At 40.2% G+C, this 21,492-nt stretch overlaps 1 protein-coding gene across 8 annotated transcripts in view; it reads right to left on the bottom strand.

Moving 5' to 3' along the window:
• PRKN (parkin RBR E3 ubiquitin protein ligase) overlaps positions 1-21,492 on the bottom strand; it is a 1,292,328-nt gene that overhangs the window by 997,175 nt on the left and 273,661 nt on the right. For all 8 annotated transcript variants that reach the window (XM_045080284.1, XM_045080282.1, XM_045080285.1 and 5 more), the window contains exon 2: positions 18,857-19,020. In XM_045080284.1, coding sequence (XP_044936219.1) covers positions 18,857-19,020 — 164 coding nt within the window. The remainder of the gene's footprint in view (positions 1-18,856; positions 19,021-21,492) is intronic.

Below are 21,492 nucleotides of genomic sequence, written 5' to 3'. Positions count from 1 at the left end.
TGGAAATTTGACTTGTAAAGGAAATCAATATTGCTAATGTCAGGCGCTGCAAGAGAACAAGCATGCTAATCAAATTCGAAGCCGCTGATACAATTTCCATGTATTTCTATTACAGTTCCCTAGATTCTGCACCTAACTTCATCTTGACTGGGAGTCTATGTGTGTATTCTCAAATAAACTTTAATTGAGGAATGTGTCTTACTATGTATTATTTTCTGACACTGAGTGTCGAACACGGAGTCTCAAATTTATATTTCTGTTCTATTCTGTCCCCTCAAAAGACTCATAAATTAAATTCTCTCCCGATATCTCCACTGAAGATTTATTTGAAACCTTCACCCTCCCCCAATGGCACCCCTCTTTTCCCTCGACTCTGTCCTGCTCCCGGTGGCATCGGCATCAAACCTGTATTCAAGCCAGGTATCTGTGTGCCCTACTCAAATCTTCCCTTTCTTTCATCGAAGTTCAGCCGCACGTCCTACTGAAACAACCTCTAAAACAACACAAATCTGTACACGGAGGCCCATTTCACCTGCAAGCCCTCTAGATGAGCCCTACTATCTCCGAGAAAACGAATACAATCGCTTCTAACTAATCTCCCTGCCCCCACTGTGCTCCAGCCCCAGTTACCTCCTTTGTGGCCCAGAATATGCTTCACAAACTCCCCCTCCAGGTGGAGACGTGAGGGGCTCCCTCCCCCTGGGATGCCTCGCTCCAGACAGTCCCAGGGCAGGCTGCTTCAGGTCCCAGCTCAAGTACCACCATCACTGAATTTCTGAAATATAAGGTCGACTCACCCACCTTGGGCTCATCTTCTGTTCTTCTAAGCACTGACCATGACCTGAAAGGGGCTGCTACCATTTGTTTAACATTTAGGAGTAAGTCTGGTTGCATGTAGCAAAACACTGCCTATAGATACACAACCCGATTGGGATTTCTTTTCCACAGGCAGAAGGAAGTCTAGACAAAAGCTGTCCAGGGCTGGTCCTGGGCTCCACGAAGCCATCAGGCAACAGGTCCCTCACATCTTTCTGCTCTGTCCCTTTTAACGTGTGCCTTTCATCCCCATGATGCCCTGACAGAAGGCTTTAATTGCCTCTCACTGCGCATGGGATGTCCGCTCCATGACAACAGAGACCTTGCCCGTCTCCTCTACCACTGGAAGAATCACAAGTCACGTGCTAACAGCTCAGTCCATATTCGCTTAATTATCAGAAGCCAATGAACCAGGAATTCAGAAGTCCTACATGTAGGGGGTCATCCATCATCCCAGTAGTCACACGCGACAGCCATCCCTACCCCCTTCCCTGACCCTGGATTCTTCGCTGGGCCTCTGGTCAGAGCCCCTCCCCCATGCCTTCTCTGTCCTCACTGCCTGGGCAGCCACTCCTCATTCCTCCCCCCAGGCGATCACACCCTCTGCACAAACTGATGGGATAATTCCCTAAACAGACCACTCCCTGAGGGGCACATGGGTGGCTTGGCTGGTTAGACATCGGACTCTTGCTTTCAGCTCTGGCCATGATCCCAGGGCCCTGGGATCAAGCCCCAGGTCTTCAGGGAAAACAGTATGAGGGCTGGTACCTGAGTGGGAGAAGACAAATATGGAAACAAATACTAGGAAGACAACAAGTGGCTTTGGCTGTCACCAATGGGTTATATACACTACTGAAATGAATGGCAGAAACACCTTTCAGGGATGTGGATGGAAGCACGATGCCCCCCGAACAGCATCACCGGCTTCAGTCTCTGAGATGACCCTCCAACAACAAAACCACTTATTGCTGGTAAACTCTTCTGCACAAGCCGCGGGGTCAGTGTGAGTGGCCCTTCAGAACAGTAGGCACCTTGCTCTACCTCTGGAAAGAGGACTCACGAGTGGGTCCCACCTTCAACACTTGACAACTACAGACAACGGAGAACAATAGGAGCATGTGACGTGTGGGCTCTTCACGCAATTGCACCTGTACTGCTTATTACTCACTTGATTAAAATTGTTTGATTAAAAAAATAATGATGGACTCACATGCTTGAGCTTCCAGTGAGGACTCGGCTTCAGATTCTCTCTCCCTCTCCTTTGGTCCCTCTCCCTGCTCATATGTGCTCTCTCATAAAATGAATCAATAAGTCTTTATTAAAAGAAGAAGAAGAAGACGATGACAACAATGAAAGAAAGAAAAAAGAAAGAAAGAAAGAAAGAAAGAAAGAAAGAAAGAAAGAAAGAAAGGAAGAAAGAAAGAAAGGAAGGAAGGAAGGAAGGAAGAACACTCCCCGAGAGCAGTGGCCCCCCGTCCTGTTTCCCACGTTCTCCCATGACCCCCGTCCACCCTCGTCGTGATACTTTCTTCTTCTTCCTCTCCCACTGTGATTTGTCACAGCACATAACTGCCGTTCTAAACTGTTTCAGACCTTACTGTCTTCTCATATTTTACCATCTCTGCATAAAACGACTTTCCCCCTTTTTACTACAGGACACTTGCACAGCCATCTCTTCAGTCTCAGCTTCCGATGCCCCGCGCTGAGCCGCCTTCCCTGCCGGCTCCAGGCAGAGCACACGGTTCTGTCCATCCAGGGGCACTTCACCGGCAGCGACGAAGATGACAATGACAGGCTCGAGTGCCTGCAAAGCGTCGGCGCTTTCTAAGTCCTTTCCATGAACAAACTCATTTAATATACATAAGGACCCTCCAAGGTACACAATGTCTTTTTCTCATTTTAGGGGAACAAGGTGAGCCATAGAACTTTGCTCTAAAATTGGCAAAACTAACAGATGACCGCCTGCATTCAAAACCACGCGGTCTGCCTCCACAACCCATGTGCTGTGAGCGACTCCAATATTTGTCACCAGGTTGTAAGGCTCTTGGGAGCAGGGTCCATGTCTTACTGGTGCCACGTATGGGTTCTCATTGAAAGAAGGTTAAATGAAAGGAATCAAAAAAAAAAAAGTATACAAATAAAGAGTAAGAAAACTGCCTCAAAGAAGAGCTAGTGGGTTAGTATTGACTGGGTGACCGCAGAAGCCACATCACCGATCCTGAGATGAAGAACAGGCCACGGTACTAGCAAACTGCACTGGGGGACGTGCACTGGCTTCTTCCAGCATGGGTCAGTGCAGTCCCAGAGTCCAGGGCGCACTCCGCTGTTCAAAAATCACCAAGTGGAACTTGTCCAAGATGTAGGTAAAGTAAAAGAAAAGTGAAGACAGAGGAGGATGACTTTCTAAGCACTTGAGAAGATTTTGTAAACAGAGGTTTCTTGGGATTAAAAAGGGTGACAACAAGCCCAAAGGTGGGAGAACAAAGAGACAAGACAAGGGAGTCCAGTGTTGGGCTGGACCAGCCCATGCCTACACTTAAGAACGGATTCAGAGCATCTTTCCCAATTCTGTATCCGGCGTTACCACTTCAGTGCTGCTGAAGAAATCCAGGACTTTGGTTTGTACTGGGCAGGTAGTGATTAAGACGCTGGAGAGGGTGAGACATGGAAATTGTAAGCAGAATATAAATCATCAGTACACAACTATATCTAATGAGAGGACAGAATGCGAAGTAGAAACAGTTACCAGTCTTTTGTGCTTGCTCTTTTATTTTTCTAGTATCCCTAAAAAGACTATTTATAGATTAAACTAAAACATTTGAAGAAGTAGTTTGATACTTAACATTGCTCACATCAGTCTGTGTCAAAAATAATAAATAAAACCAAAACAATACAAAACCTAGAGATGACCCAGTCCTTTTGAATAGGGGATAGTCCATTGCAACATTCTCTCACCTGAGGCAAGAGTTGAAAATCCCAAGTCAGATAGCAAACCCTCAAGGACTTATCAACAAACCTCCTGTATTTTTCAAACTCATAATATAAAATCTAGAGGAGCATTTTCCAGTCAAACCAAGCCTTAGAAGTAATTAGTGAATTCACTATTTTCAAATATATTCCTCGATATTTGTTTTCTATATATTCAAACACTTTTTAAACGTTTGATGACACGTTTTTAATAAATTGAAATCAATCACTAAAGAATTTCCCACTTTGTCATTAACTAATTTAATCTTTCAACAGCTCAAATACTCTCTTACAGTCAGTGGAACAGATTATTTTAAAAATTGCAAACTAGCAATGAACAGGACGGAATGATCGATACACAATTTTATACACATATTTTTAAGACCATGGTAAAAACAAAGGACTGAGATGCAATCAACAATATATACAACAGTGTATGATATAAGCAATAGATGAAGACTGATGGGTAAGAAATCAACCTTTTCTTTTTAGAGCACTGAAAAAAGATACCAACACAAAAAGATACTAATTTAATCAGCAAGAACAAAACCACTACCTTTAAATGGACTTCAAAATAATAGATTATGTAAATTTGGCATTTCCATTCTGCTTTTAAATTACAGAGGTGACAAATGAGTCACAGAAGTAGGCCATGTAATGTGTTTCTCTTTAGAGTGCCGCCTAACCCTCTTGTCCTCGATTTTAAATTTGAGTGACTCACGAACTCTTAGAAGCAATCTTGAATAAACGGATTTTGAATAGTAAGTACTCTTGTAAAATCATTCCCAGAATAAATGGTGTGTCCAGATATACTCAGCACACTAAAGAAAAAGGTAAACTTCATTAGAATAGGATATGCCATAAGATAAAAATTTATCACAAGACTTAAATCAAAGCAGCTCCCTTGAGTAAGACGTACTGAGGTCTGACTCTCTCACGTTATCCCAAGTATGAACAAGGAAATCTGGAATGGAGTAAACTTGTTCTCTTTCGGAGAGATTTAAAAGAAAATAAATTTCAGGATGAATCAATTGCACATGGGAACTAGAAGGTTTTCCTTTGCTTCTGTGAATTATTCATCAAATGAAGTAATTTAATGATAATTTAATTTAATAAATATTTTCCTTCTCCAGCAGTCCTTTGTAGGTATAGTTTCATTTAAAACTCAAAACAACCCTAAAAAACTATAGGTACTACTACTATTTCCATTTGATAGATGAGAAAACTAGACACAGAAACATTTAAAAGACTTGCCCATCCCAGAAAGGCTGACTTTAGAGTGATTCACATCCACTTCATATCCACTCTTCATAGAACTGTGTACTAGAAAGTCAAGTAGAATTCTAAGTAAATGACTTCAGTGAGCCTATGACATTCCTGAAGTGTTAACTTCTTTGTTATATATGGCAATAAGCATGTGTTGGAGACAATACCATAAAACGTCCCCATATAAAACGTCCCCATATATATATATATATATGCATATATATATATATATATATGACTGAAATATATATAGATATCTCAGTCATTTAGACTTCTACAGACCAGCAAGCAACTCAATTCTGCTCAAAAGGAGAATGAATCGAGAGGCAAAACAGGTAAACCAAGGCAGTGAGCTGCAGGTTCTGAAGTTCTCAGTGTCTAAGTGTTTTAAATAACAATAGAGATATCTTACTAAGTTTTTGTTTTTATTTTCTCTACTTTCAGAACAATGTTTTGATGAATTATGCATAAATGGAATGCAAACACACAGATCTATTTCCCTTTGAACTACTTAAGGGTGTAAAAAGGAACAGAAAATATTCTTGGCAAAACCTGTACTGAGCTTTCAAAAGCCCACACAGTGGAACTAAAGTTTGTGATGTACTCCAAAACATCGACATCAGTCAGTTCTCACATTCCTCCCTTCTCTCTCTAATATCAGAATGCTTTAACAATTTAAAAAGCACAGCTCTGTGCCATTAATTAGGCTATATATTAAATGACATAAGAGTGGCACATCTGAATGCGAACTGACCAGATCCAACAACAGAGAAGGAAATACTCCAAGGTAAAATAAAATCCAGTGACAGAATAAAATCCTCAAATACAATTAAACAGATGCACCCACAAAACTTACAGTTTCCTAAGAACTTCATTCCCCAAATGAATGTGTGCTTGTCCGCCTAAAGGCACATATGCACAAAACTGTCTCTTAAAAACCCACAAATCATTGAGACTATAGCACTATGGACACTAAGTTTATAACTAAGACTTTGCACCACGAATCAGGAATACCTGAAGTATTGCTTCCATTCCCACGGGCTTATGTAGCCTTTGGCTCATGGCCAAAGGATGCTATCTTAGCACATCCATCAGGGCCTCAGAAAGGCTAGCATGGCCACTCCCACTTACCAAACAGTAATTTCAATTAATTCCACATCTACTGTCAAGTGGTTCATGAGAATTGTGTTCCTATCAATATTAAACCTAATAATTAGTGGAAAAAATTAATATAATGTATTAGAACAGGAAGGTAAAATTTTCTCGGTCCCATTCAATGTTGTTTCCTCTGTCTCATGGGCATCATTGAAAGTATAGTGAAAATAAATTATTTTTTTTATACATTTAACTTTTTCTCCCATTTAATTCACAGCTAAAGAAAACGAAAGGGAGCAGAGTCAATGTTTACCAATGTTAAGCTAAAAATTAATTGAAGCTGTGGCTCCAGTGTACTCACAAAAAGAAAATGAGGCATACATAGTATTTATATATATTTACAGTATTTATTGGTCATAAGTGAGCTTGGTATGTAAGGTTTAAAGAGCTTTTTCATACAAAATTTTTCATTGTTCTCTGATGATAATCCCAGGCTTATAACAATTACATGGCAAGAAAGAAGAAGGAAAAGGTAGAATCTGAGTGAGCAAACTTTTGGGTTAAAAGCTTTAAGGCGAGGAGTGCCTCACTGGCTCAGTGCGTTGAGCACCGGACTCCTGATTTCATCTCAGGTCATGATGTCAGGGAGCTGGGATGGAGCCCTGCGGCAGGCTCTGTGCTCAGTGGGGAGTGTGTCGGAGACCCTCCCTCTCCCTCTGCCCCTCCCCTTGCTCAAACAGGCATGATCTCTCTCTCTCTCTCTCTCTCACTCTAAAATAAATAAATCTTACAAAAAAAAAAAAGAAGAAGAAGAAGAAGCAGCTTTATGGTGATTGGTATAGGCACAAATTCTTGTTTCTTCTAAAGGATTCTTCCTTCGCCAAAGGATAATGACTGTATCAAAATCTTAAAACACAATTGGGTCAAATGCATGATGGAATCTGAGTCCAATAACAGAGGCCACAGAATAGACGATTTGAAACGAGGACTTCAGTGAATAAAATTTCACATCGCGTACTCATTCTTTCACTTGTCAAGTTTCCTATGCGGCAGGCTTTGCCCTTATATACTCTAATAAAATGCATCCTATGTTAAGATTTAGGGGATTGGTTTGCTGCAGACTTTCGTTCCCTCACATATCGCCTACCTTGGAAAATGAGCACAATAAGGACAATGGAAACATCTTTGAGAGGCATGAGCCTATTAAATAAGCCTACAGGCTCTATCTTCAGCCTCTTATAAGCTGAAAGAGTCTCAACTTTTATTTTTTTCTTTCAAGTCTGCATTTATTCATGGCAATCCTCAAAGACATTTTATAAGTCCACAGGGGCACACAAATGTCAAGACTTCCTTTCAGAGAAAAATAACATTTCTGAGGGTACTGAATTATGCAAAAAATAAGTAATTCAGAGATTTTTTTTTTCCAAATGACACATATAAACAGCAGACAGAAGCAGATTAAATAAGGGAATTCTGGGCATGAGCCCTTGCTCTGTACAGATTGCCATCCTTTGATCATAGACTCTAACAGTTTGCAGGGCTTACGAGCTACCATACGAACACACCAGTAGTTTGAAGGAACTCAAGAAAGGAATCTACATTTACCTAAATGCAGGAGGCCAGCAGTATGTCCCATTAGCAAGACAACCCTTTGGAAAAAAAAAAAATGTTTGCTTTATTCCCGAAGTGTTTGCAGGTCTCAATTACACAACTGTAATTTTATATACAAAGAAATCACTGTTTTTTGAGTATAATGGTATATAACCTGGCTTCTTTTTGTCTTACAATCAGAGGGAAAAAAATGAATTTTCAATAAAACATCTTGGTCATTTACATTGTCCTTTGCAGAATTCTTCTTTTATGTACAAACAAACAAACAAACAAACAAAAATCATGGTTGAAGTGCAATTTAATCTAGCCTCTGTCTTGCATTCAAGAAAGAAGGTTAAAAAATTAAATACATTTAGTTTATAAATGAAACTCCTCCATCCCTAAATTCCTTCTATTACATAATTGTTTAATACCAATAAAGGAGCAACAATTTTTCTAAGTGAACGTTTTCTCTAACTACCATAACCACATGGTTACATGAGATGCTCATTTATTTCCTAAAACTATAGTGCATGACTCTCAAATCCTTTTGGAAAATGTGTACAGCTAGCGTACACAACCGTTAAAAACTTTATTTTTGTTTCTCTTAATATTTGGTAAAAGCTTTAATCATCTCCATTCAAACCTTTAAGGTGCATATGATTCTGTTCAAGAATTCAAGAAAGATGTCTTAATAATTCTGTAAGTATTATGTTGTATTGGCCCTATACTTTTAGGGTGAATTAGTCTTTAAATGTCTCTAAGAAACAGTTAAATTATTTTCTAGTTTCTCACATTGAGAATCACTTAATAAGAAATACTGCCCCATTAAAACAGATGCAAATAACAAGCTTATTTATTTTCTGTAAGAAGAGATAATTTCTATTCCTCTGTGGAAAACGGCAGAACTTCTGTTTGTTTTGTTTTAATTAAATTTTATCTTAAGGTATTTATAAGTTCAAATGTAGTTGTAAGAAAGAATACAGAGAGAGCCCTGGTTTCCTTTTCCTAGTTTCCCAAAGGTAACATCTTACAGAACTGTAACACAACACAATTGTACTATCAGCATAGGTACAGTTAAGATGCAAGACACCCACCACAAGGGTCCCTCCTATTGTCCTATTGTCCTTTTCCTGCCACACACTCTTTCCTCCTGCTCCTACCACCCCCTTCCACTCATCTGTCCTCCATCTCTATAATTCGGTCATTTCAAGAGTGTCGTATATATGAAATCACTCAGCATGTGACCTTTTTGGGATTGGCTTTTTTTCATTCCACATAATTCCCTTGAAATTCATGCAAAATGTTGTGTGTATCAATAGTTTGTGCCTTTTTGTTGTTGAGTAGGATATGGATGTACCAGAGTTGGTTTAATCATTTACCACTGAAGGACTTCAGGGTTATTTCCAGTTCTTCTCTAATGTGAATGAAGCTGCTATAAATATTCATGTCCAAGGCTTTGTGTGACCACAAGTCTGAGAAAAATAACCAAGAGTGTGACTATTGTGTTGCAGGGTAAGTGTATGGTTAGTATTTAAGAAACTCATACTCGCCTCCAGAGTGACTGCCCCATTTTCTGTTCCCACCAGCAATATCTGAGCGACCCCGTCCTTCTCTCCTCGCCTACAGAACCACAGCAGACATCGTTACAAGTCCTTACAACCCTCAAACATAATTTAGAAAACTCAAGAGAAGGAAAGTCTGCGTGTTCAGCCATACTTTGGCTTATGTGTTCTTTTTTCCTTCCTTAATCTCCAAAGTTCCTCCTTTTACACTTCCCTTCTTGATAAAGAAAATCCTTAATCCTTTCTTTAAGGGAAGTTTGTCTGATGACAATTTATCTTTTTTCTTTTTTTTAAATCTGAAAATACATTGATTTTGTCTTCATTTCTGAAAGAAAGATCTCTTCTCTTGTTATAGATTTCTAGACTGACACTTCTTTTCTTTCAGCACTTGAAAAATGTGCCACTTTCTTCCACCCTTCACGGTTTCTGATGAGAAATCAAATGCCATTCAAATTGCTTTTCCATTTTGCATAAGATGTTCAGGAATACCTCATTTTATTGTGTTTCTCTTTATCACACTTCACAGATATTGCATTTTTTAAAATTTGAAGGTTCAAGACTTCAGTGGAGAAAGTGGATGAAGTTGTGGTGGAAACGGCAAGAGAACCAGACTTAGACCTGGGGCCCTTCTGGGATTAAATTGCTGCAGTCGCACAACAGATCCTTATGGATGAGGAGCTGCTTCTTACAGCTGAGTGAAGAAAGTGGTTTCTTGGGATGGAATTTCCCTGGTGAAGATGTGTGTAGATTGTTGAAATGACAACAAAGGACTGACAATGTAACATTAAGGTTAGCTGACGGATCGTGGCACAGTTTGACAGCACTGCCTCCACAGCTGAAAGTTGTTCTATGGATAAAATGCTCACAAACCACCATCGCAAGCTGAAGAAACATCGTGAAAGGAAGATTTCATTGGTGTCTAATTTTGAGAAATTGCCACAGCCAACCCAAGCTTTAGGAACCACCCCTCTGATCAGTCAGCAGCCATCAATGAATGGTGAGGCAAGACCTCACTACTGACCTCACCAGCAAAAAGATTTTGACTTACTGAAAGCTCCTGTAACCACATTTTTAGCAATAAAGTATTTTTTTTAAATCAAGGTATGTATATTGGATATTTTTAGACATAATGTTATTGCACACTTAATAGACTACAGTATAGTGAAAACATAACCTTATATGCAATGGGAAACCAAAAAAGTCCACTTGATTTTATTGTTATATCTGCTTTATCATGGCGGTCTGGAGAAGGACGTGCAACATCTCTGGGGTATGCCTATACATTTTCTTGAGCTGCATTCAAGACTTTTTTCCTTGTCTTTATAGTTTCTGGAAGTATAGTTAGGATGTGAGTATTGCTTTGACTACGTCAAAATTGTGGATTCCCTCAGCTTCCTGAATTTGCAGTTTTATGTTGCTTGTAAAATTTGGGAAATTTTCAGCCATTATCTCCTTGAGCATTTTTAGTTCCTCTTTATTTTATCCTCTCCTTCTAGGACTCTGATGACACAATTTTCAAATAATCTTTTATAGAACCACATATTTTATAGAGCCACATATTTCTGTGGCTTGCTCTTTTCTTTCTTCCTTTCTCCTTTCCCTCCTTCTCTTCCTTTCTTCTTTCCGTTCCTTCTTCTTTCCTTCCTTTCTTCTTTTGTCTATTTTCTCTGTTCAAATTGTGTAATTCCTACTGTTCTTTCTTCCAGCTCACTGACTTTTTCCTCTAGCCGCTTCAATCTTTTGTTGAGCCATCCAGTGAGGTTTTTATTATTGTATTTTTTAATTCTATAATATCCATTTGTTCTTCTTTATATCTTTTATTTCTTTTACCATACTTATTTTTTTTTTCATTTATTTCAAACATGTTTGTAATTGTTTATTGAAGACTTTTATCATGGCTATTTAAAATATCAGATAAATGCTAATATCTCTGTCATCTCAATAGTAGCATCTACTGATAGACTTTTCACACAATTTGTGATTTTCCTGATTCCTGCTGTTTTTCCTTTGAAACCTGAGCATTTTCTCATTATGAGACTCTGAATCTTATTTAAACCTTCTGCTTTACCTGGCTTCCTCTGACACTTTTCCTGCAGGAAAAGGGATCACCACCTCCTTATTGCCAGTAGAAATAGAAATCCAGGTCTCCACTTATTATCTGTTGAAGTGGGGAGTCCTCATCATTGCTGGGTGGAATGATGTTCCAGCACCACGTGTGATCTCCACTGGCACTGTGGTACTGGTGGCTCTGTTACCACTTAGGAACAGTGAAAATCCCAACTCACCTCTAGGGCCCTTGTGTTACCATGACAGGAGAGGGAGAGGTGTAGCTTATTATACTGTCAGGGGAGCAGATGTGTAAGGCACTCATGAAAGCTTCACATGGGAGGTAATCTCGACTCTCCATCAGCCTTTGTTACTGTTGGTGGGGATGAGGGTGGGGTCGCAATTTGTCTGTGCTATTTGGCTGGAAAAGTATGGTTATTGCCTAAAAGTTTTCTAGGCTACTCTGTTCCTGGTTCTTTGGATAGAAAGTAGGCTTTTTAGGTTTTTGGTTTTTGGGGTTTTTTGATCTTTACATGTTGGCATTTCTAGGTTGCCAATTTCATTATCTCCAAGTCTAGGATGTATTTGGTTAAAAGAAAACTGTAATATCTGGGGGGTCTTGAGGTTCCTAACTAGTCTACATTCTTCTTGTCACACTTTAAATCTTCCTATATTTGTATATGTTATATGTAACACCCTGAGCTTTAGTGTACTTAGCAGGAGAAATATAAGTCTGTCTCTTCCAGCTTCCCAGAAACAAAGCCCATGCCTGATCACCCATTTATTAACATCCATATTTTATCCATTTTTCTTTAATTCTTTAAAGTTCTTAAAATCTTGCTAATAACAAGGAAGAACACATTAATATATAAAGAAAATGATTATACTCAACAGAGTTTCTCAAACACATCTGTAAACATAATCTCTAGGAACTAAGAATCCTATGAAATTCTTTAAAATTTTGATAACAGTTAGCTTATCATCTTTAAGATGTTTTTACCAGTTAAAAAGATGAAACCACTTTCTTTTTACTTTAAAAATGTTCATAATAAAGGGCGCCTGGGCAGCTCAGTTGGTGAAGCATCAAACTTGATTTCTGCTTGGGTTATGATCTCAGGGTTATGAGATCAAGCCCTGTGTTGGACTCCATGCTTAGTGTGGAGTCTGCTTAAGATTCTCTCTCTTCCTCTCCCTCTGTCTCTCTGCCACCACCCCTCAAAAAGAAAAGAAAATTTAAAAAATGTTCATAATAAGACTGTGTTCTTAAGCAATTATTTCTACAAGTGCTTGGGGGAAGGCACCAAAAAATTCTTTCCAAAAGAAGTTGAGACTCATCAGTGTGAGAAATACTGCCCAATGCCTTGGGTAACCACTTCCCTTCATTTTCCCAGGACACTGCCAGCATATACATTTTGTCCTGGAATAATTATTAATAGAGACTTCTTTCATTCTCAGAAGCATCTAGTTTTATAGGAGAACCCATAATCATCATATTACCTATGACCATTATGAAAAGAAAGAAAAATAAATAAAAACAAAAGCGAAACCCCCAGCAAGTGAATATGCCATCCCTGCTACTCCACCTTCTCCTCAGTACATGGTGATGTCTAGTCAGTATTTGTTAGTGGACACAGGAAGTAGCTCATAAGCATGGTTTATTTTCTCTTTCTCGGCAGTAATTTCTCATTATACTTACACTGTAACGCACAGCATCTGTAATGATAAAGGGTAATTAAACAGTAGCTACTAGAATCATAAACATGTGTTCTAATATGGAAGACTACTAATCATACTCTGTCTGAGGCATACCTTAATAAAACTTGCAAATAAATGCGTTAACTGCCTAGTCTTTGCACTGAAACTCTGACATAAAAACAGTTTATCAGTTTCTCAATATCTAAATCAATAAACTATGATCTAATTAAAGTTCTAGAAATATCAAGTTTGCTTTTTTAATATATCTGCATGTATACTTGAACTCATATTTTTAAGTAGAAAATAAAGTAAAATGTAAGACAACTTGGTAGAATTAAAGGAAAAATTCTAAGATTATAAGTGATAATATACTTATTATCATATAAAGATATTCTTAATTACTAAGAATAATATTTATTTTTAATAATCATTCTTAATTATTAAAAATGTATGAGTTATAGAGGTCTGCTGATACATGTTTTCCTATCATTTGAATTTTTATAACTGTCATATATTAATTTTAATCAGAAAAAAATGGTCTAAGTTGTGGGAAAAAACCTAAAGGACATTAAGGAATCACCAACTTTCAAGAATTTAGTTAGAAATATTTAATTATGTTAGAGGTGGTTCAAGGAACATACGGGATATTCACAACATCACTTTAAAAACTTAAAAAACATACAGTTTTTAAAGTTTCAAAATTTAGCAGGATAACTACAGATATGATCAAAATAATCTATAATGTTTCTGAAAATAACAGGTAAATTTTCTTAAAGATTTCAAAACTCAGAATATTTTAGCCATTGGATATGGCTTACCTTGTCAATTAACATGGGTTTTCACTACTTAATAATATTGTTTTGAAATCAACATAGCATGTATCACTAAAAATGTAGCCAATTAAATAATTTGGCTTCTCAGGGTCATTTATTTGTCTTTGATATTTACAACCTAAGCTAGTAAAGTCTAAATGTCTCTGGTCTTCCAAACTCAGATCACATCATAATCATAAAGCTTAGTTGGAAGAACAGGAGTAATAAACTGATGCCCTTTAATATTTACTACAAAAATAATCTATTTTATGAAATGATGGTCTCCAAATATGTGTCTATATTTTAAGCATCATAAAATTGAGTATTTAAAGGAATTTATGAACATCCACCCGGATGAATGTTTTTATAAAACAAATATTTCTATGTAAAATAGATACTCTATTTTCTATTTTATAAGTATAATTATTGCAAAAAGAATACAAATAGAATAAGTGTTCTATAACATTAATTAAAAATGACAAAGTTTCTCATTTCCTGGCTGTGATGACTTATTTTGTGTTAACTTGACAGGCCCATGGGGTGACCAGGCATTTGGCCAAACATAAGTTTAGGTGTGTATGTGAGGGTGTTTTGGGGTGAGATTAATATTTGAATTGATAGACTGAGTGAAGCAGACAGTTCTCCCCAATATGGATGGGCCCTGTCTAATCAGTTGAATGCCTGGGGGGGGCGGTTAGAAAAAGACTGACTCTCCCATGAATAAGAGGGAATTTCACTTTCTCAATAGCCCTCTAGCAAGGACACTGTTTGAGGGGTTTGCTTTTTGTTTTTTTCCTGCCTTTGGACTTGACCTGTAACATTAGTTCTTGGGTCTCAAGGCTGTCAGCCTTCAGACTGTAACTATGCCATCCCTTTTCCTGATTTTCAATCCTTCAGGTGGAGACCAGCACTAAGGCTACAGACTGCAGGTTTTGGGACCTGTCAGCCTTCATAATTATGTGAGCCAATTCCTTATAATAAATCTATCTCTGTATCTATCAGTCTATCCTATACAGACTGATGTCACGGATAGATAAAAAGAAATGATGGATGGATGGATGGATGGAGGCTGGAGGGATCAATCCTACTGGTTCTGTTTCTTCGGAGAACTCTAATACACTGGCTAATAAACCTAAACTAACCTATACTGATACTAAGGATAATAACACAGCTCATGTGAGTACAATGAATTCTGCTCAAACAAAATCTTAGATAAATTCTCACGTCCCTGTCATTGTAAGTTAATCTAATTATACGCTTGATACATTTTGATATATACAACTACTTTAGAACCTTATTTTCCAAGTATAATTCTGAATAATAAATTCAAAATCATATAGAGATGATTTCAGAGATTTCTGAAATGGAGGATGTTAGATTTGGGATTAGGAAAAGGGGAGACACATCATTTGAAAGAGACCTGAATATTCTGTATCAACAGCTGACAAGAACTCTTTATGAAGAAAAAAGACCAAGTGATTGTGAAAACGAAGTAAAAAATTAGTTTTATATGCATACTTGTAGGTATAAGGAAAATAATAAAAGCATACACAGAAACACTGCTTATGAAGTAGGAAACAATTGTACAACTCTCCACAGTTTGCTTTTACCAAATATAATATGTGGCAAATAATCACTTTACAAAAATATATCTCAAAAGCAATAATACCATGATGAACCTATGAATCTTTGCTGAACACTGTGGCAGGCTTTGATCTCACAACCCTGCAATTGGGACCAGACCTGAAAATCAAGAGTGAGACGCTTAACCGACTGACCTGCCCAGGTGCCCCTCAAATTACACTATTTTTATGATAAGTAAAACCTGTACATGTAAGGGTCAAAAATTCATTTACAAACTCCAGAAATTTCTTTTTAATTAACTAAACTAACAGTTAATTTAATTTAACTAAAATTATATGTTTTACTTAAAATGTATAAATACTACATACATATACATTCAAACAAACACACAAACACAAAAATATATACAGGTATAACAAACAAACACAAAAATATATACAGATATATTTGCCCCAGTCAAATATGTATCCTATTGTCTCTCCTTAACTCTTTAATTTATCACAGATATCCTCATAATTCATGATGGAAAGTAGTCTTGTAGTATTTCGGCGATCTCTTAGATTCTGAAGTAGTCGCTAACAATGGTGACAATCACGGTGATGAGAATGCTAATAAATGCTAACATTTACACAGTGTTGACTAGATGTCATACTTCTTTCTAAGAGCTTTACAGAAATTAACTAATTTAGTCTTCACAAAACTCCAATGAGATAGGTACTAGTATTAGTCCCACTTCACAAATGACCGAACTGAAATAGAGAGAGGCCACCTTGTCTAAGTACATAAGAGACATTTAAAAAAAGTGTTTTGCCTTAATTTGTAGTATTAGAACTAGGTATTCCCTAAATACTTAAAAGAGTTATGATACAAACACTCCATCGAGTACAATCCCTGTGCTTGGAAATGAAGATTCTACAACCTCACTGGCAAGCTGAGCCTCCTTATCACTGTCCCCAGCGCCCGCTGAACCCAACAGTCTGGCTTTCAGTAACCACGGCCCTGGATGACTAGAGTCATCACTACGGTCACCAAGTCCAAACGCTCTTTTCTTCTCATGCTCTTCCATCTCTTCACAGCCGTATACTTCTTTACCAGTAATTTCCTTTTCCCAAATACCCTCAAAAGCATCGTTTGGATGGATGATGCCTCCTTTACTGGCTTCTCCCCTTGCCGCCTAAAAGACCTGCTCATGCCTCTGTCCTCTGCCTCTTTGGCGATCACATCTAACCCAAGAGCTATAATATTTACCGCTATGTAGCTAGTCCTTAAATATGAAGTGAACCCCTAAGCATCACAACTAAGTTCTCAAACTCCTGCTAGACATCTAGATTTCCCTTGGCATCCACTTACTGTGCCGGTTAAGTTCCCCATCCTTCCTACAAGCAGACTGGAGCTCCAGACTCCCATTTCCCTCCAAGCCACCCTATTTTGCTCTAGTTCTCCATGCATGAAACCTCTGCAAGATACAGCACTAAGCTCCCTTCCTGCCCAGTCTTCAACATCTTCTCCAGCCTCTAGAAGAACACGGGCCAATGATTTTCGGCAGGTACACACCATGCTCATTCTCCATGTCTGAAATCCTACTCGAGTTTCAATTCATCCAGGAAGTCTTGGTGACTTCCACTCGGGTGTGTTTTCTCCACCTTGAAAATCTTGCAGTACTAGGGTTTCAGTTTCCATAAGGTGCTGCCCATGTCTGACATTCAGAGGCTGAACCACATGAAACTGCTGATAGTTTCATGCCATGTGGCTCAACCTAATCCATCTGTTGTTTTTAAGGCCCCTAAATAGAGTCACTACAAAAGCAGGAATGAATTTCACCTTTCTTTGTGAGCCCCTGGGAAGCCCAGAACATTGGAAGTGTGTGTCAAAATAAATGGAATCTAAATCAATATGTACCTTTCACATACATGTTTGTCAAATGAATTCTCTGAGCAATTAGTCTAACCTATCAGCTTGAACAGTACAGGTGAGGAGTTTTAGAACCTGAAACTTCAAAACTCCTGGCAACATAAAATATTTTGGTTCAAGGAGCTGTTTTAAAATCATTTATTTGTGAAGGGAACATTCCTGGATTTAGAGGTTGGTAGGTACAGTAAAAAGCTTTTTAGTTGACTGAAAAAAAAAAAAAAAAGGCGAAACACTTTTTAGCCCAGGCACTTCCCTTATAAAACAAATTGCCTAAAAGCAAAGCACAGCAGTTTGTTCACAATGAGCCCAAGCCTCCAGCCATCAGCAAAGATGCTTTGGAACCAGAGGGGGACGATTTGCATTTCTATAGCTTCCTTTGTATACCCAAATTCCGAAAGCATTTCGTGGAGCCACAGGAAATATCATCAGGAAAATACACAGTGATAGGATGTCAATACCAGAAGGGTTTTCCTTGTAGCCAGACCCAGCAGCCCCCCCACCCCCACTGGGCGCAACAGCAGGACCCCCCAATGTATAAACAGGAGTGCCATGCGTCGGTGCTGGTTAAGAAAGGGGAAGCACGCGTCTGAGGGGTCCCTCCGCATCACCTGTGCCATCCACAGAAGACGCAGTCTTTCCTGCTTTCACAAAGAATGACTTCAGTCCGAGTTGCACAGGATTTACCCCCCCCCCCCCAACAGATGACAGGTCTCCAACTCCAGATGAGGGCGCTGGGTATCACCCCCTTCACCAGTGCCCCCCTTGTTCCTACCGCAATCAGCCTTGGCAACGAAGCACCCAGATGAAAGCCTGGGAGCGGACAGCACCCGGAGCAGCGTGGTGCTCGGAGAGGACAGGTGCCGCTCACAGTCTAACATTCCAGGGGCCTGTTCTGGGGACAATTTTCCTGAGGCTTAGGAAAATAAGCACGAAGGTGGGCTTCTGCTCTGTTCTGTCTCCCTGTGCCACTGGCGTGGAAACCGCGATTTGGATGCGGCTGGGAACTCTTGAGGCCTGTGGTGAACTGGCCCTGAGCCCCGTCTGTCCTCGAGCCAGCCACCGAGGCAGACTTACGACTATCCTCCAGGGGTCACAATTGGGTTACAAATTCCTCACGGCGCAGGGACTGAGCAGCCTGATTGGGAACAATTTATTCGAATCCTTCTTCATTAAGATTCAAATGGAATAAGTAAGGTAGAAATTGAACAGACACAGAAATTGTGCCTCGCTGCTCCTGTAGTCAGTAAACATTTATTCACTAAGCCTGGTCTGTGTGTTCTCTCTCTCTCTCCCTCGCTCACAGTTGTTCTTCCAATCCTTCCTGCTTGCTGTTTTAATGCATAATTAAGAAGGTCAGAATTAATGAAGCGGTGTGGAGTAAAGTTCAAGGAATCCCCAGGCACTATTTATTCTATTAGATCTCAGGCATGAATGTCAGCTTGGCACAGTCAGCGGCATAAGCAATGGGGCCGGCTGCAGCCCGGGAACAAGCCACCGAGGGAGACTCACCTGCACCGTCAAGTCATTCCGAAGCTCCTTCCCGGCGAAAATCACACGCAACTGGTCAGCTGGAACCCCCTGTCGCTTAGCAACCACCTCCTTGAGCTGGAAGATGCTGGTGTCCGACTCGACCTCCACGGGGAAACCATGGCTGGAGTTGAACCTGACAAACACTGACCGGGACGTTGGGAGAGAGGGGGGAAGTGGGTATTACTCAAAGCTCGGACATGGCAGTAGCAACATTTTTGACCCAAGTTACCGCCCGCCCGCCCTTCGATGACCGGCATACGTTTTCTTCCACTTGTAACATAGAACTGAATGCAATGGAGCAAGGTTTGAAGAAAACTAGAGTTTCGCTGTGGGATTTCCCTTTCTCCATCCGTCAGTGACCCTGAAACACAATCGCATGCAAAGGCTCACGCAGAACCCCGGCCACATGGGAAAGGCGAGACTCCCGGGAGGTTATGGACAGGCTGGAACCAGCACCCCCTCCACGGGGCCCCCTTCCTCACAAACATTCGAGATGCTCGGTTTGCGCTCACGGTGCAGCGATGGGAACCTCGCAGCTGCAGGAAGACCGACCCGAGCCCGAGACGCTGCGTGACCCACGCGAGGGCCCCACTGGATCTGCCGGTGACACGTTCTCGCCCTTTCTTTTCAAACTCCGGACGCCGTCTTCCCGATTGGAGCCGCTACCCCGTCACGACCGACCCTGGGACCGGCCGACCGGCCCGCCTCCTCGACGAGGCTGCGGCTGCCGGGCATCGAACCTGTCACTGTCACCCACACAGGTCCCTTCCTGCGCGCGTTCTCTCACCACTTTCAGCCCATCTTTTCTCGGTTCTTGCACCAGCCTCCGAACTGGAGTCTTAATAGACTCTCTTCGCTTCCAAAACGCCCCGCACGGTTCTGCAGAGCAAGCCTATGCAACCCGGAGCTCTGCCCTCAAATCTTCTAAAGGGCCACTGTGTCTGCTGGGAGAGAGTCCCAGGCCCCGTCATCTGACACAAACCGATATCCCGCTGGCTCCTCCATCAGTCCGCACATGCGCACTGCCGCACTGAATGCCCCCAGAACCCCTGCGCACCCCTGTCTCCCCTTCCCACACCCTTCTTCACCCCCGCCTGCTGAAAGCCTGCCCCCCACAGGATCCAGCTCGGATGCTCCTCCTCCAACAGGCCTCTCACGATCAGCCCAGTCAAGACCCAGCTGCCTCTTAGGGCCTGGGGGGGGGGGGGGTGAACACAACCATCTTACACTATTTGCCACAGTCTCTCTTGGAGGCAGTGGAGCACCGAGTTCCAAGGACACCCTCCAGAGTGGGAAGGACCCCAATGCCAGTCCCTGGAGGTCCCTTCCCAGTGGAGCAGGTGGGGTAAGAGTCTTACCCCTAGTGCTTTAACTCTCAGTTCCCTGTCACAATAAATAAGCCACAGAGGGTGTTCTGTGATGTGTTAAGCAGTATTTACAGTGTTTACAACGATCACAGAATTACCTTCAAAAATAATGAATGTTTGTATAAGACTTACATGTTTTGGGTATAAAAAGATGATAAACTCCTTAAGGCCAGCCACTATAGCTTATTTTCTGCAGCATCCCCTTTAAATGTAGCATTATCACTTACTAGTTGTCAATTCAAATAGGAGATGGCCCACTGAGTAATAATTATAATAAAATAATCACTGCAATGCGAATAATAATCGAACACCCACAATTTGGCAGAAGTAGCACCTCACATAAGCTATCTTTAAGCTTTCCGATGATCTGGTAAGGTCAGTATTATTAGCCTTACCTAACAGAATAGTAAATGGAGTCCTAGGGAATTGTAATCACTTTTTTAAGGACATCAGCTGCTTTGTAATGGAATCACAACTCAAATTCAGTTCAATCAAACTCTAAACTCCTTTCCATTTCTACTATAACAGGCTGCCTAAAATATTCTCCAAAGAAAGTCCACATTCCTTTTCCTTGGGATAAAAAGACAAACAACAACAGCAAAGAGGCTTTCTAACATAATTCAGATATCCCCTATCAGGTTAGCAGCAGAAAATGGGATTAAAAAATAAAAGCTTCGATGAAGCTCTAAGACCAAAGAAAAAAGAACAATGATTATAAGACACAATAAAATAAAAATGACACCAAAATGAGAGCAGGTGTCACAGATGACACCCAAGAACAAAAACCTGACATAGTCTACCCAGCACAGAAACATAGGGAAGGAGTATGCACTGGAAATGACAAAAGTGTTCCAAATCAAATTTTTTTTTTAAAATGATGAAAAGAATTACAGAGGAAAAGGGGCTTTTGATAAACTTTTAAGTAGATGTCATATGACACCACTGAAGTAGAGGAGGAGAAATAAATGTGTACTGGAAGCCCTTGCAGTATATTCCCAGAATCCTCAGCTCAGAGACCATAAGGCAACCAATTCGTCAGATAAGATAGGAACCAAGTAAGGGGTGGCCCCAGTTCTACACACAGTTTTCTAATGGTGTGAACGGATTTGTTTTTAAAGCAAAATCCCATAGAGAGGAACCATGGGAAGCAACAGCTCGGGACTATACAAAAGTCACTAAAACTAAAGGAATAAAAATTCCAGGATGCCCTGAGTAGAAGATTTTTCTCCAGGGGTTTCAATTAGGGGC

Source organism: Mustela putorius, unplaced genomic scaffold (genome assembly GCF_011764305.1).
Source record: "Mustela putorius furo isolate JIRA1106 unplaced genomic scaffold, ASM1176430v1.1 tig00000450_pilon_pilon_pilon, whole genome shotgun sequence".
NCBI classification, from domain to species: Eukaryota; Metazoa; Chordata; class Mammalia; order Carnivora; family Mustelidae; genus Mustela; species Mustela putorius.
This window is presented reverse-complemented; position numbering and strand designations above follow the sequence as displayed.